General features: G+C 34.1%; 1 protein-coding gene across 2 annotated transcripts; it reads right to left on the bottom strand.

The window, feature by feature from the left end:
* Nucleotides 1–507: 507 nt before the first annotated feature.
* Nucleotides 508–11,926, bottom strand: LOC126685774 (uncharacterized). Of its 2 annotated transcripts, none has more exons than XM_050379732.2 (14): nt 11,419–11,926; nt 10,130–10,268; nt 9,123–9,342; nt 8,934–9,034; nt 7,523–7,644; nt 7,331–7,422; nt 6,407–6,512; nt 5,304–5,458; nt 3,774–3,901; nt 2,857–2,978; nt 1,961–2,058; nt 1,612–1,853; nt 1,163–1,532; nt 508–1,077 (listed from the first exon to the last, which is right to left on the bottom strand). In XM_050379732.2, the coding sequence occupies exons 1-14, from the start codon at nt 11,791–11,793 to the stop codon at nt 1,005–1,007; spliced, it is 2,343 nt and encodes a 780-aa protein (XP_050235689.1). In that variant the 5' UTR covers nt 11,794–11,926; the 3' UTR covers nt 508–1,004. The 2 variants fall into 2 exon arrangements, with proteins under 2 accessions (XP_050235689.1, XP_050235697.1); XM_050379740.2 differs by having other exon boundaries at nt 10,227–10,268; nt 11,419–11,511.
* Between the last annotated feature and the right edge of the window lie 742 nt (nt 11,927–12,668).

The raw sequence follows: 12,668 nt of genomic DNA on the forward strand, positions 1-12,668 counted from the left end.
AATATTGCAATTAGTCCAATTTCTAGACTTATACTACAATTTCTTTGAAGTTTTATAGGCTAATTACGGCTAATTACGCTTTAACCTCTCAAGTTTGTAGTTGTGTATTGATCGCGTCCCCTTGAATTCAAACAACCGAATCGATAGCTCGTAACCCCGACAAATTTCTCTGAAAATCATCATTGGACGCTTCAATTCCTTATTACTTTTTACTTGTCCGAAAAAATAGGTGTCTACAATTATCCCTAAAATGAACGGTGTAGAGTAAAAAAGTACAATTTTAAATAAATGAATCCGTACCATTCATTTTATAATGAATGGTGTAAATCATGAACTTGACTCTCAGAAATGAAATTGAATTATTATTGAATCGATTGAAAAAGATTAACTATTTCGCTCCAATTAATAAAATTAAAAATCGGAAATGATAAAAGACTTTTATCTTTTTATTCTCTAAAGAATTATCCTTTTTCACATATATAAAAAAAATCTGCCTATCTATCTGAATTGTCAATCAAGCAGCCATCGTACATTATTCAGAATTCGAAAGGCCACTTCCGATTTCCCAGGACCAAAAGATAGGAGAGAACTTTGCAAGATTGCAATCTTTCTAGTTTGAAGAGCGTAGGTTACTGGAAGTATGACAATATTACAAGTTACATACAGTTTCTTTTCGAGGAAATCCGATAAAATTTTATTGCATAAATAAACAATGTGAAATGAAATTACAGTATGAAGAGAGCAGTGGGAAATCATTATAAATACCATTTTCCCCCAACACAGTGCTTCAATAACGGGGAGAATAGAACATAATGCACCTTTTCTTTGTAGTAAAGCTCTTGCGGGTCAGGATACAGTTTCATAAACCATTTTTCTTTACTTTGAAGCAGCAAAATGCATTGCAGGCATTTATATCTATTCCAGATTGGTGTACTGCAAATGAATCCTGCGTATGACTCATAGAACTGGAGAGCAAGCTTAGGATCTACTGCACTGAATCTAAATCACACAATTTGAGTTTCATCCATGGCATTTTTATTTCGAGCTTCCAAAATCTTTTGCATGGTATTGTGACATCTGAGAAAATATCAAAAGATCAAAACGATAGCTTTTGTCCTGCAAGGCACAATGAAATTAACAAAAAAGGATGTAGCGGTTATACCTCCACGGAAGATGATCAAGAAACATGTTAGGTGACACGACGATATCTTTGAAGTCTTCTCTCTTTGCTAAACAAGCATTATAATTTAGTCCACTCTCTTGGCTTCTCCAGCTTTTCCATAACGGAAGACTAGTGTTTCTTCCTTTTGGTACCATGTGAACCACAAGGCCTGGCAAAAACATTTCAGGAGGATCCCCGGATGACCATCTTTGAGGGACAGTTTCAAAAAATTGAGACACGGGATTATCCAATGGATTTACAACAGATGGCTCATTGTAAAGATTTTCAAAAATGCCATTGTCAGTATCACTAGCACTACTAGTGCCCAACTCCTTCCAGAGAGGAATGCTGTTGTCCAGTTTATTGGTTCCTGAAGTGAGAAAATTATCATTTTGAAAGCCTCAAAGGATAGAATCACATGCTAGGCTATACCAGTTTCCACAACCAACCTCTATAAACTTCATAGTTAAGGTCATCTCCTGCGGTTACTGGAGATTGGAATTCAGATGAATCCTTTCCATCAGTTCTTCTGGTTTCACAATTGCCAATAGAAAGAAACCGGCGAGCAAGTCTAAATATCAAGGTCCTATCAGCACTAGAATCTTCTGAGAGTGCCATGATTGAAGCTGCACGAAGCCGAAGAATTGATCCAACTGAAAGGCGTGCAGAAAATTCATTGTCGTGTACAATGCTGCAGGAAGCTCAAACATTTACAATGAAACCGAAATAAATGACAAAGAAAGAAAAAAGAAAACTTGCCTTGAAACTTCCAGCAGCATGAATGCCATTCAAAATTACCTTGTGACAAAGTCTGAACATGCTTCTGCAATGATTGAATCCACACATGGAAGGGGCCCAAATGCATACACATGTAATTTTGGATACTGACGATACAGCTGCGTATGGAAACACAGAAAAAGATTAAAAAATTATATTATATTAATTCTGATCCGATCAACATAACTTTTGGGGACGACTTGTAGAGGGGTGCAGGCATATGTTATCAATCCTTATATCTCACGTCCCAATGACCTTAAGTTTGAGTTCTACCATGAAAAAGACTTCATTCGTTTCATTCAAAAATAATTTGCCATTTTTTTTTTTTTTGTGGAAATGAGTTTGTATTCATCCTTTGGCCGTAACACTGAGCAAGAAAATGTCTTTCGGCTATACCACTAACCAAGAATTTGTGCAACTAATAAATGAACTTCATATGTTTGCTCTATGTAGGAGAGCACTCAAAGAAGGGAAAAACTACCAACTACATATGATTTAGAACTTTGATATAAAGTTGTGATTTTGTAACAACTGGTTAGTAGCAGTTTGCGGCCAGTGGGCTGCTAGGCACGTGCCTGTGGTCCTCTAGGTGGTCCTAATATGGAATTTTAAGTCATGGCTTTTTGTTTCTTTTCTTTATCTCCTAAAGATAGCAAGTCACGCCAAAATGACTCACCGAATTACATATCAGAAGGTAGCTTTGTCCTCAGCTATTACTTTATGCTTGCCAAACACTGGAATAAGCAGGAAAATATGTTTCAGCAAATGTTGGCAGCCTAAGCAGATGAATAATTTCCTCAATCAGGGACAAGAGTAGACAGTGTGGTTAAGAACTACAAAACGATGGTTACAATCATGGACCGGAGCAACCCACAGATAAGACAGATAGTTACATAGTTTCAAGAAAGAAAACATACTCTGATTCCTAGCAATGCAGCAATTGCCCCTCCTAAGGAATGCCCAACTATGTTTATGCTATATCCATCACACTCACATCCAGCTCCCAATAAAGAAGAAAGCAAGCCATCTAATTCTGCGTCTGCACCAGAAAAAAAAAGCTTATAGATATTGAAAGCTATTGCAGAAGAAGTTTATAATATCATTTGTAATCCCAAATGATATTCACATCTGATTGACTGCCAAATAGCATAATGAGACAACCAAATAGATTTTACAAGGGCTGACAGTACAAAATTCAGGACTGCAAAGATCCAAAAAAAACACGAAAGGTTTAAAATTAAAGAAACGAAAAACATCATGCATATAAAGAAAAGCACGAGAAAGGGACATTCAAAGATTTCACATAGTTAGAGTTAGGGTCTAGTTCTGATAATCACAACAATTATGATATTTCTATATTTTCTGGATTTGATTGAATAGTAGTTTGGATTTCTTCTCTTTTATTAAGCATATTCATAATATGTATCTACTTCTGGTGTATTACACTCCACTATTGAATCTTTATCTACTAAACAGTGGACTACTTGTCAATTTTAGATAAATCCGGCTAAGATTTTGTTAATTAGTAATATGATTTATTATTTTCTAGCTCAAGCAATATCAGGATTTCTGTTAGGCCTATTAACAAAATTAGGTTATATATATTATTTCTGATCACATAAACAAGTCAAGAAATGCTTGTTAATGCTGTCTATAGCTTATAATCACTACTGTTTTAGGGTTTGTCATAAATTTATAATGCAGTCGGGATAAATCTTTACATAGCTTGCAAAATCATTAACAGAATTTGTAGCTGTCGTCTGAGACTACAGAAACACATACATCATCCGAGTGCGATATTTGGTATTCAAAAAAGGGAAAATGCAGGTAAAACCTTTATCTCCTGGATTTCCTTCAATCTGCATATAAAGATCCCGTGCAGCTTCAACTACACCTGAATGTCCATAGTGTGGGAAAGATAATTCCACACTTTGCTTCACATGCAGTGGAATAAGGTTGGACCTGCAAACAAGCATAGCCAAACACTACTCTAGCATCAACTTCCTAAAACAATTGAAAAAGTACCAATTAAATATCTTAGTAATAAACTCCTCAAGTTTCTATTTCAAGAAAATTAACTCGTTTTTCAGAAGTTAGGTAATACTGATGCAAACTTTAGACTCTGGTGTTACATTTAAGATGATGCATCCAGCTACATAAATTTTTAAAAGAATAATTATCCTAAACTCATAATGATGAAAAGTTCCTACCAAAAACCTCTGTATTGCTTGTGTTAGATGATATACATCAGGATATGAAAATGAGAAATCCATCGGTCACTAAATGTGAGGAGCTGACAATAACTTCGTTTATAAGAGTTTTCTACAGAAGAAATGCCTGTGCACTAGTAAATCAAGGAAGAAAATTTATCAATCAACAGTAGTTTTTACTTTTGTTCTTTCTTTTTTCTTGGCTCACGAGGAACTCAAACTTGCAACCTCTCCATATGTAGATAACTTCAAGAATGCCATTAAAAATGGCAACCCATCCCTTACCACTAAGAAAGGATATATAGAGAGAGGGAAACGGAATGTAGACAGAAGCATGTTCACATGGAAACAGTACTTAGATGTAGTGAAGTCTCTCGACAGTGGATCACATTGGACCATGTGTAACCAAATCGCGGACTTGCCAGCAGTTCCGCAATTGGGAAAACATTAAAAAGTGCCAATTTCTATCACCTGCAATAATGAAGGACTAAAATATAGGATAAGGCTCGTTTATTTTTTCTTCTATTTGAGGGGAAAATGCATAGAGAAAATGCAGGAACGGATATTGACTTTTTCATATTAACTGAAAAAGAATGGAGAAGGCTTGAAAGTGGACTTAAAGTAGTAGACAGAAACAAAAAGTTGTCAATGTGAGTGTTAAGAAATCACACATTGCTAAAATAACAAGTATACAAAGAGCTTATAATGGTTAGGGGTCAACAATCCAAATAACTAGTTCTAGTTATTGTGGTCATGATTAGATCCAAATCATTTCATATGCATGTGGGCTCTTACACTCTGACCCATTTATAATTAATTACTCCAACCTACACTGGAGGGGATCTCAAGAACTTATAATAGTTAAGGCCCAACCACTCAAATAACAAGTTGTGGTTATTATGACCATGGTTGGATCCAAACTCATTTTATATGCATGTGGGCTCTTACACTCAAACTAATTATAATTTAATACTCTCACCTAATATAAATCAAAAATTCTAATAAGGAGTCTTCTCGACCCTAGTCTCGATTCTAATGCTCAAATAGTGAAGTTCATACATTTTATTAATAATTGCATAGTTAAATTTGGAGAGCAGGACAGAGAGCCACAAAGTAACATGTATTGTTCCAGAGAGGGAGAGAAAGATGCATACTTTATCAACCCATCCAAGTCTTTTGTGTTAAGGGGGCACTCCCTGCCTAAACCATCGGTTATAAGGTCTTCAGCAGTCTCAGTTCCCCGTACTGCAATTACTACAGATCGTATATGATGTAGAACCACAGTGAAGTATGCAGCTTTACACTTTCCCTGCCAAATGAACAGAAACCAAAGCATTAGAGAAGAAATAACAGATAAATGTCATCTCACTGGTAGAACATGTCAATTCTAAGAATCAAACAATCACAAAAGGAAAAGGGATTATGTAATCACAACATGTGGAATGAACATTTACGGTTAGAATGTTCAATTTCAACATTTTAATTCAGCTTTCTCGAGAAGTATGAAAAATGTCTAAATCCAACAAGCATACAGGATCATGACATGTGTTACTCACATTGATCCATATTGGGAAGTATAAGAAGTAAACATGTATTCAAAAGTTGAAAAACAGATTCTGATTTTGTCAGAAAACAATTGTCATTCTTTAGCCAGGAATTTTTTTTGTTTTCTAATAATGCTCTTTTTCTTGGAACAATTTCTAGAAAACTAAATATTCTCCACTAGTGGATACAGTATGAATAAAAGTTACATTTCTCCTTAATATCATATTGCTCAACATTCTCACCAGAATGGATCTATTATCTGTTTCCTTATAAGTTTTCTACTAATTGCTAAGAAAATGAGCAACGATTTCTTATTTGGTTTCCAAATTGCTTAATAGTCTTTATTTGATACTAAAGGGTTAAACAAGAGACCTTTAGGAGGACTGCAACTTAGACCATAAAAGTGACCATATTTATATAATTTAATTGGTAAAACTATCAGAGTGCAACATTTTGTAAATTTCGTTAGACAGCATCAACAACTACTACTCTTTTTTAAGTTCAATTCAAGGAAATCAAAATTCTATTTCCTCATATAACCATTTTCTCTTAAACCACCCCGCCATGCAGAGTTGACGGCTACTACGGTTAATTTATGGGCATACAGCATGGATCGATAATATCATTATATCTCTTGATCATTTTGAGCCCAAAAAAAAAAAAATCAAACTATTGTTTTTAAATAAGTACTTCCGTAGGAAAAAGAATTAACCTGACAAACACGACCTTGTCGGAGAACTTCTGGTGGCAAATTAACATATTTTAAGAAGGCAGCGGCATGGCCTCTCCACCAGTTATCTCCTTTAAGCATGGGCCTCCTGAGAACAAAATAAGACAATTTCGTCTAGTATGATTTATAATGCATCTATTTGAAATATGAGGATGTAAGCACAAACAAAGAGACATGTAGTTAAAATGCATAGATCAACTTATCCTTAGGCGTAAAAGTTTCAAACACTATTTGGTTTCATACCATATCTTTTGTCTGGAATAGATTGTTTCATCAAGCTGTTGTAAGCTGTAATACACAATCCGAGCAAAGAGTAGATTGCGTATGCATTTGTATTTGGACCAAGACATATATCTATGATCTTTATTCTATCCACATTCAGTTTTGTACTTGATAGTTGATACACATTCACGGATTTATACAAATGGCTCCACATTCTAGTGGTTGTTTAGGCCTCATATGAATTCTATGAAAATCTAGAAGGCACAACAAAGTAGATATCTTGTTCAAAAACCTGAACCCAACTCTAATACACCAAGTTGTTCAAAATTCAAATTAAAATAATCCAATAGTGCTCAACTGGAAAACCAAATTAGTCGAACAGAAGCCCCAAAGATGGTTAGGCATGAATTAAATGGGTGTAACCTGACTAGAATTGCTCAATTTTAGATGACAAATATTTTATTCTAAGAAAATGGGCTCCTAGGAATGAAATTATAGAAATAATGCTAATATAATACCTGTTCCAATTAATCCTCCGTGCACATGCACACAGACAAAGTAACATACATTTGTATAGTTTGATCTAAACCCCGTTACTAACCCAAGATCCTAAGTTTATATAACTATAAAATAGTATCAACTTTATAATAAGGACTTTAAGCAAGACACGAGGTAGGTAAACACCTGTTTCGAGTCCAAGGACTCAATATCCCTTGCCTGTAGACCCATGCACAAGGGAAAAAGACATTGTGTCTCCCAAAATCAAGCAATGGCCCCTGAACAACATAGAATGTATAAGAAAATTTATGATGAAAGTTTCCAAGCAGATCTATAAGAGAAAACATCATCTGATAGCAAATAATTAAAACATATTACTGTATATGCAGCTTCAGCAAATTCATGAAAAGTAAAGGCCTCCTGAATCAATTCCTTAGGTGCCTCCACTGCACCTTCATAAGATTTTGAGGACCCACTATGCTTCTGCAACAAAGCTAAACCTGAAAAGAGCTGAAATTAAGCTGCAGACTGCATGCAATGTTAAACAAAAAAAAAATAGTAATTGCAGAATTTAGTCAGCAGTTGTATGGAGAGTCTAAAAAACAATTCTTCTGTCCACTTCCATATCACCACTCAAATAATTACCATAGATTCAAATAATTCACAAGGACGAGAAAATAGGAACATGACAGAAACAACAAGCTTATACAAGTGTAAAGCCCGATCCACATAAAATTTCCTACTTGACCAATCTGAAATTTAGGTACTTAAGACATCCTATCACATTTAGACCCTCGAAAAAGAAACCCAAGGAAGAAGAACATTCAACATCTCAAAAAAAAAAGAGGACCACTCAGAACTGCAACTGAGAGAAGATAAAAATATTAAGGCAAAAACCATAGAATCCAAGCCAAGCATGCTCACAAAGTAAACTGTTAAAGTGGGATAATCCCACATTTGGTATAAGTGTGAATGGACATGTGTTTATATATCAGTTAGGCCTCTCCACTTGATACCAATTGGTTTTAAGATGGAACCTAACATAAACAAACCATATAGTGACCACACACAAAGTTGATTCAAGCAAAATAGACAATGATGCTAACTTGGAAGTATAAAATCTCGAAGAAAGATCATTTAGCGATGGACTTAACATGAAGTTTGCAAAAATCAAAATTTCGCCTGAAAATCAAAATATTCATGAGTTGTCTAGACAGGAGAACAAAATTAAGAAAAGCAAGTATTAAAGTTGCTCGGCAACAGAGATTTGAATTCTGGCACTAAGAATGACGACCTGATGATGGAGAATATAATTAATGCAAACAAAGATCCAAATTCAAGCCATCTTATGAAAATAGATTGCATTCATCAAGTACTATATTAGCTGCATGATTAAGGATATATGTCAACTATATGATTTAGCATATTGAAGTCCTAAGAGATAGAAAGATCGATGGGTAGACCTAAAATGATGATGGATGAAATAATGAAGGATTTATTACCACAACCCTTTCAAAAGTAATAGCAAAACGGAGATTAATCGAGGAAAGGTACTCATTTATCCAAAGTACTTAGCAATATGAACTTAAGATTAAGTGGAGTTAAATTTTTTGCAGCTTGAGAATGGGATTTAGGTAATCTGGTTAGAATATCAAGAAATGATTGGTCACAAAATGATAATACAAAACAATGAACAACTAATTTCAGTTAATAATCTTTAAATTAATAGTCTAATTCCAGATAGTTTATTCATGATTACGACAAAGTTGCAAAGCCGATCATAATAAACCTGCTAGAAGTTCCAAATGTCCAGTCCCTAATGCACGATAAGCAACAAGATCACCCAGCAGTCGTGCTACTGAGTATACTTCATCTTCCTCGTAAACTCCCCTACACAAATTGGAGAAAGAAGATCAAAACGATATTGTTGATATGAATGAAAAAAGTTCAAAAATTATCCAAAAAAACAATAACTTACAAATATTCCATACGTCCCAAACAACATAAAGCCTCACGAATACCATAGTCAAACACCTCATGATAGTGAGCTTTCCATACATCATCTTGGGTTGCATAAAAAGACCTCCATCTGAGGACGTCAGATCCCAAGAAACATTGTGCCAGCGGAACCGAACAACAAATTATAACATATAAAATCAAAACTGTACGCTTCCATTCATTACCATTTGAAGCCAACCCTACATTACAAATATTTTGGAAAAAACTGTCAAGTTCTCACAGGCATTCGGCCAAGAAGAATCTTTCACTTATTAAAGAAAAATATGTTTTCGCAACATTATCAATAAAGTAGTATTGAGATGCATATTCATAATCACGAGCAATTCCATCACCAAAAGATCTGAAGAGAAGTAGGAGTTTATAGGTAATTTTGGTTTGAGGTAATATGAAATAAGGTTTACTTTAAAAATTCTTCAAGTGCCAATGCTAATATAGTAGAGCAAATCTTTTGCTTCAAAGTTCATGCCAAGGATTTTTAATCCCTCATTACCACTGAAAGGAGCATTATTTGCTACACCTAAAAAAAAAACATGATTCTTGATATATCTTTAACATTTCATCATTAACTGTAAACAGAAAGAAGATGTCATGTATCAAATTCTTAGAGAGAGCCGAACTCAAGTCACACTTAAAAACATAGAGCAGAATAAGTTGAAGGATTACCAATTTCCTATATGCTGGAACATTTTTTACCTAAGCACATTTCACTATGTTAACTTTTTCTCCCATCTCTGGAGTAATTGTTGGCCGAATAATCATTTAACTGCTTGATTATACACAGGAGGTGATACATTAAGCATTGATAGTTGAAAGTACAGAAAACTCTAGAATCATGTAAATGTATGTTTTTTTTATTTTATTAACTAAAGTAGCGCCTTTTAGACATAAGAAGAAAGGTCAGCAGTGAAAATAAATTAAAAAAGGAAAATAAATATCAATGGGAATATGAGAATTAGCCCATTTTACCTAAGAAACAATGATGTGATGTTCCATCTTGAGAAATAAATTTAGCCACACTATACACAAGGTAAATCGCACCCATAATTTGCAGCGAAGTAATTACCAGTGCAAATCTGCTCCACCCAAGCCATGTTTTATACCTCCTCTGTTCAGTAAGAAGCAACATTAATTTTGAATGGAAATTTACAGGAAAAGCAGCCACATAAAATTAAGAAGTTGGGGACATATTTACAGCATCAAAGCGCATACTGTGCAAGCAGGTTTTCTCGTTCAACTTTAGATAATATGGCAATATTACTAATGAGACAAAGCTCGCTAGATATGTCTTAAAGTACCATCATCACTTGCTTTAGTAGGCCCTAATCTCAATGACCCAAGTTTTGCAATAATAAGTTGACTCAACAATGTCATGCTTACAAGCATCTTGGTAAGTATATAGGGACATCCCTTCAAGCTAAATCACAATTCAGCTGATCACTAACTACTTATGGGGATGAACCAAATTTGGAATGTGATATTAATTCTTTCAATCTACAATATGTCAATAATGCTAATGATAAAGAAAAGGAAAAACATAAAGTCCCAACAGTTTTAAAACTTGAACATGAATATTACTAATTATGATGAGCCATAAAACTTCTTTGATGACCCTCAGCTCAAAAGAAAAGGGGATTCAGAATGGAGCATCAAACAGCTAAGAGATAAAACGGGATCCACCCCTATAAATGATAATCAGCCATAGTGCATAACTAGTCGTCTTAACATCAAAAAGTTGTTATAGCTAATTGTATGAAACACCAGAGACGATTATAAAGCCCTGACCCGGAGACTAAATACAATGATTTCAGAGCATTCAGCTCATTTCATTCTAGGATAATGCTTAATATCACTTTGCCATAAAATGTAACTGGAGTTAATTGCTACGATTTATTCTTGGGTAGAAAACTTTGCTGCAGATATGTAACCACTAAATAAACCAGCTTACTGTATCATAAACATTCCAAAACCGAAAGCACATTGCCTCAGGTGCAACCTAGGTGGCATGGAAGGTTTCCTATGTAAAAAGAAAAGGAAGTTTTGTGTCCGAAACATCAATTGTCCAAAACGTTTCCGACGTTGATCGAATGAAATGTCGGTGGTGCAACAACAAAGGACTTACATTAATCAACTAGCAGGATCATTATTTGATTCAATTATCTAAGTTGTGGTTACATATTGAGCTGAGTGAGCTAAATTGGAAAACAAAAACTGAATGTGCAAACAGCAATAAACTAAAAATCAAATGAAAATAAAACCTTTCTGTTGAGGCGAATAACAGAGTCCATGGCAGCCGTTTCGGAGAGAGAATCTTGAATTGTGGCGGCAATATGTGCTTGAGCAACTCCTGACTTGACCATCACAAAGATTCTGAGTGCAGCAAACAAGGAGACACTCACAATAGGAATCTTTATTTTGTTACGATTACAATTAGGAATCACCAGAAACATCCAAAACCCACCAAGAATGACAACACCTAAATTGGAAAAACCAATAATAATCGACGCAATTCTTATACTCGAAACCCACATTGGCATTGCTATTTCTTCTGTAATAAACAAAATGTTTACAAGGAAAAATTGCGAATGGGAAAAAGAGAATACATGTAGTAGTAATATTTTTTTTATTCGCATTAAGATTCACGCCATTGAAGAGATGTTCGTATTCATTATACGGTCAAAATCTGGTGGGTTTGTTTTCGGATTTTAATGATTTTCTTTCTTTTTGTTTTTTCAATCGTTTTGAAAGGAGATAGTTACTTGGCTTATTTACACCAAACAATAAATTCCTTTAGTTTCAATTTTATAACGGCTTAATTCCTTAAAAAAAACCACACCTTGCATTTTTTTTTCGTTTATACCCTGACCTTATAAAAACACTATTTGTATCCAATTTTGAGTTTTTATGTTTCATCTCTACCCACAAGTATTAAATTGTACTCTTTTCATTTGAAAAAGAGTTTAAAACAGTCCTTCATTTTTAAGTTATATACTAATTAGATATTAAAGTTATTAATAGTACAAAAATACCATCTTCTTCAAAAAAATTAAAAATAATACTAATTTTTTTTAATTTTTTTAAAAAATATTTCTGACAAAAAAATTAAAATTAATAATAATTTTTTTAATTTTTTTATTATTTTATATAATTAAAAAGATTAATAATTATTTGGATATATTTGATCATTTTTTAAGTTTAAGGATTTATTTGTATTTTTAAAAATAGAAAAAAGTATATTTTAACTCTTTTCTAAATGAAAAGAGTACAATTTAATGCTTTTGGGTAGGGATGAAACATAAAAACCCAAAATTGGGTACAAATGGTGTTTTTATAAGGTCAGGGTATAACGAAAAAAAAGTGCAAGGTGGGAGTTCTTTAAGAAATTAACCCTTTTATAACTTGTAAACTCTCTGAAATGATATGTATCGCACACTGGCAGCCAGTCGAATGCTGCGAGGTATTTAGGATTGGCCAAATGCCTAAAAAGACCCCGATCTTTTAGCCCTTT

The sequence above is a fragment of the Mercurialis annua genome, linkage group LG1-X, assembly GCF_937616625.2.
Source record: "Mercurialis annua linkage group LG1-X, ddMerAnnu1.2, whole genome shotgun sequence".
Classification (NCBI taxonomy): Eukaryota; Viridiplantae; Streptophyta; class Magnoliopsida; order Malpighiales; family Euphorbiaceae; genus Mercurialis; species Mercurialis annua.

Coding starts and splice junctions, on each gene's coding strand:
- LOC126685774 (XM_050379732.2), bottom strand. CDS start 11,793: ATGCGAATAAAAAAAATATTACTACTACATGTATTCTCTTTTTCCCAT. Junction 7,645..8,933: donor ACATTTGGAACTTCTAGCAG/GTTTATTATGAT, acceptor AGCTCTTTTCAG/GTTTAGCTTTGTTGCAGAAG. Junction 5,459..6,406: donor GACAAGGTCGTGTTTGTCAG/GTTAATTCTTTT, acceptor TTCATTTGGCAG/GGAAAGTGTAAAGCTGCATA.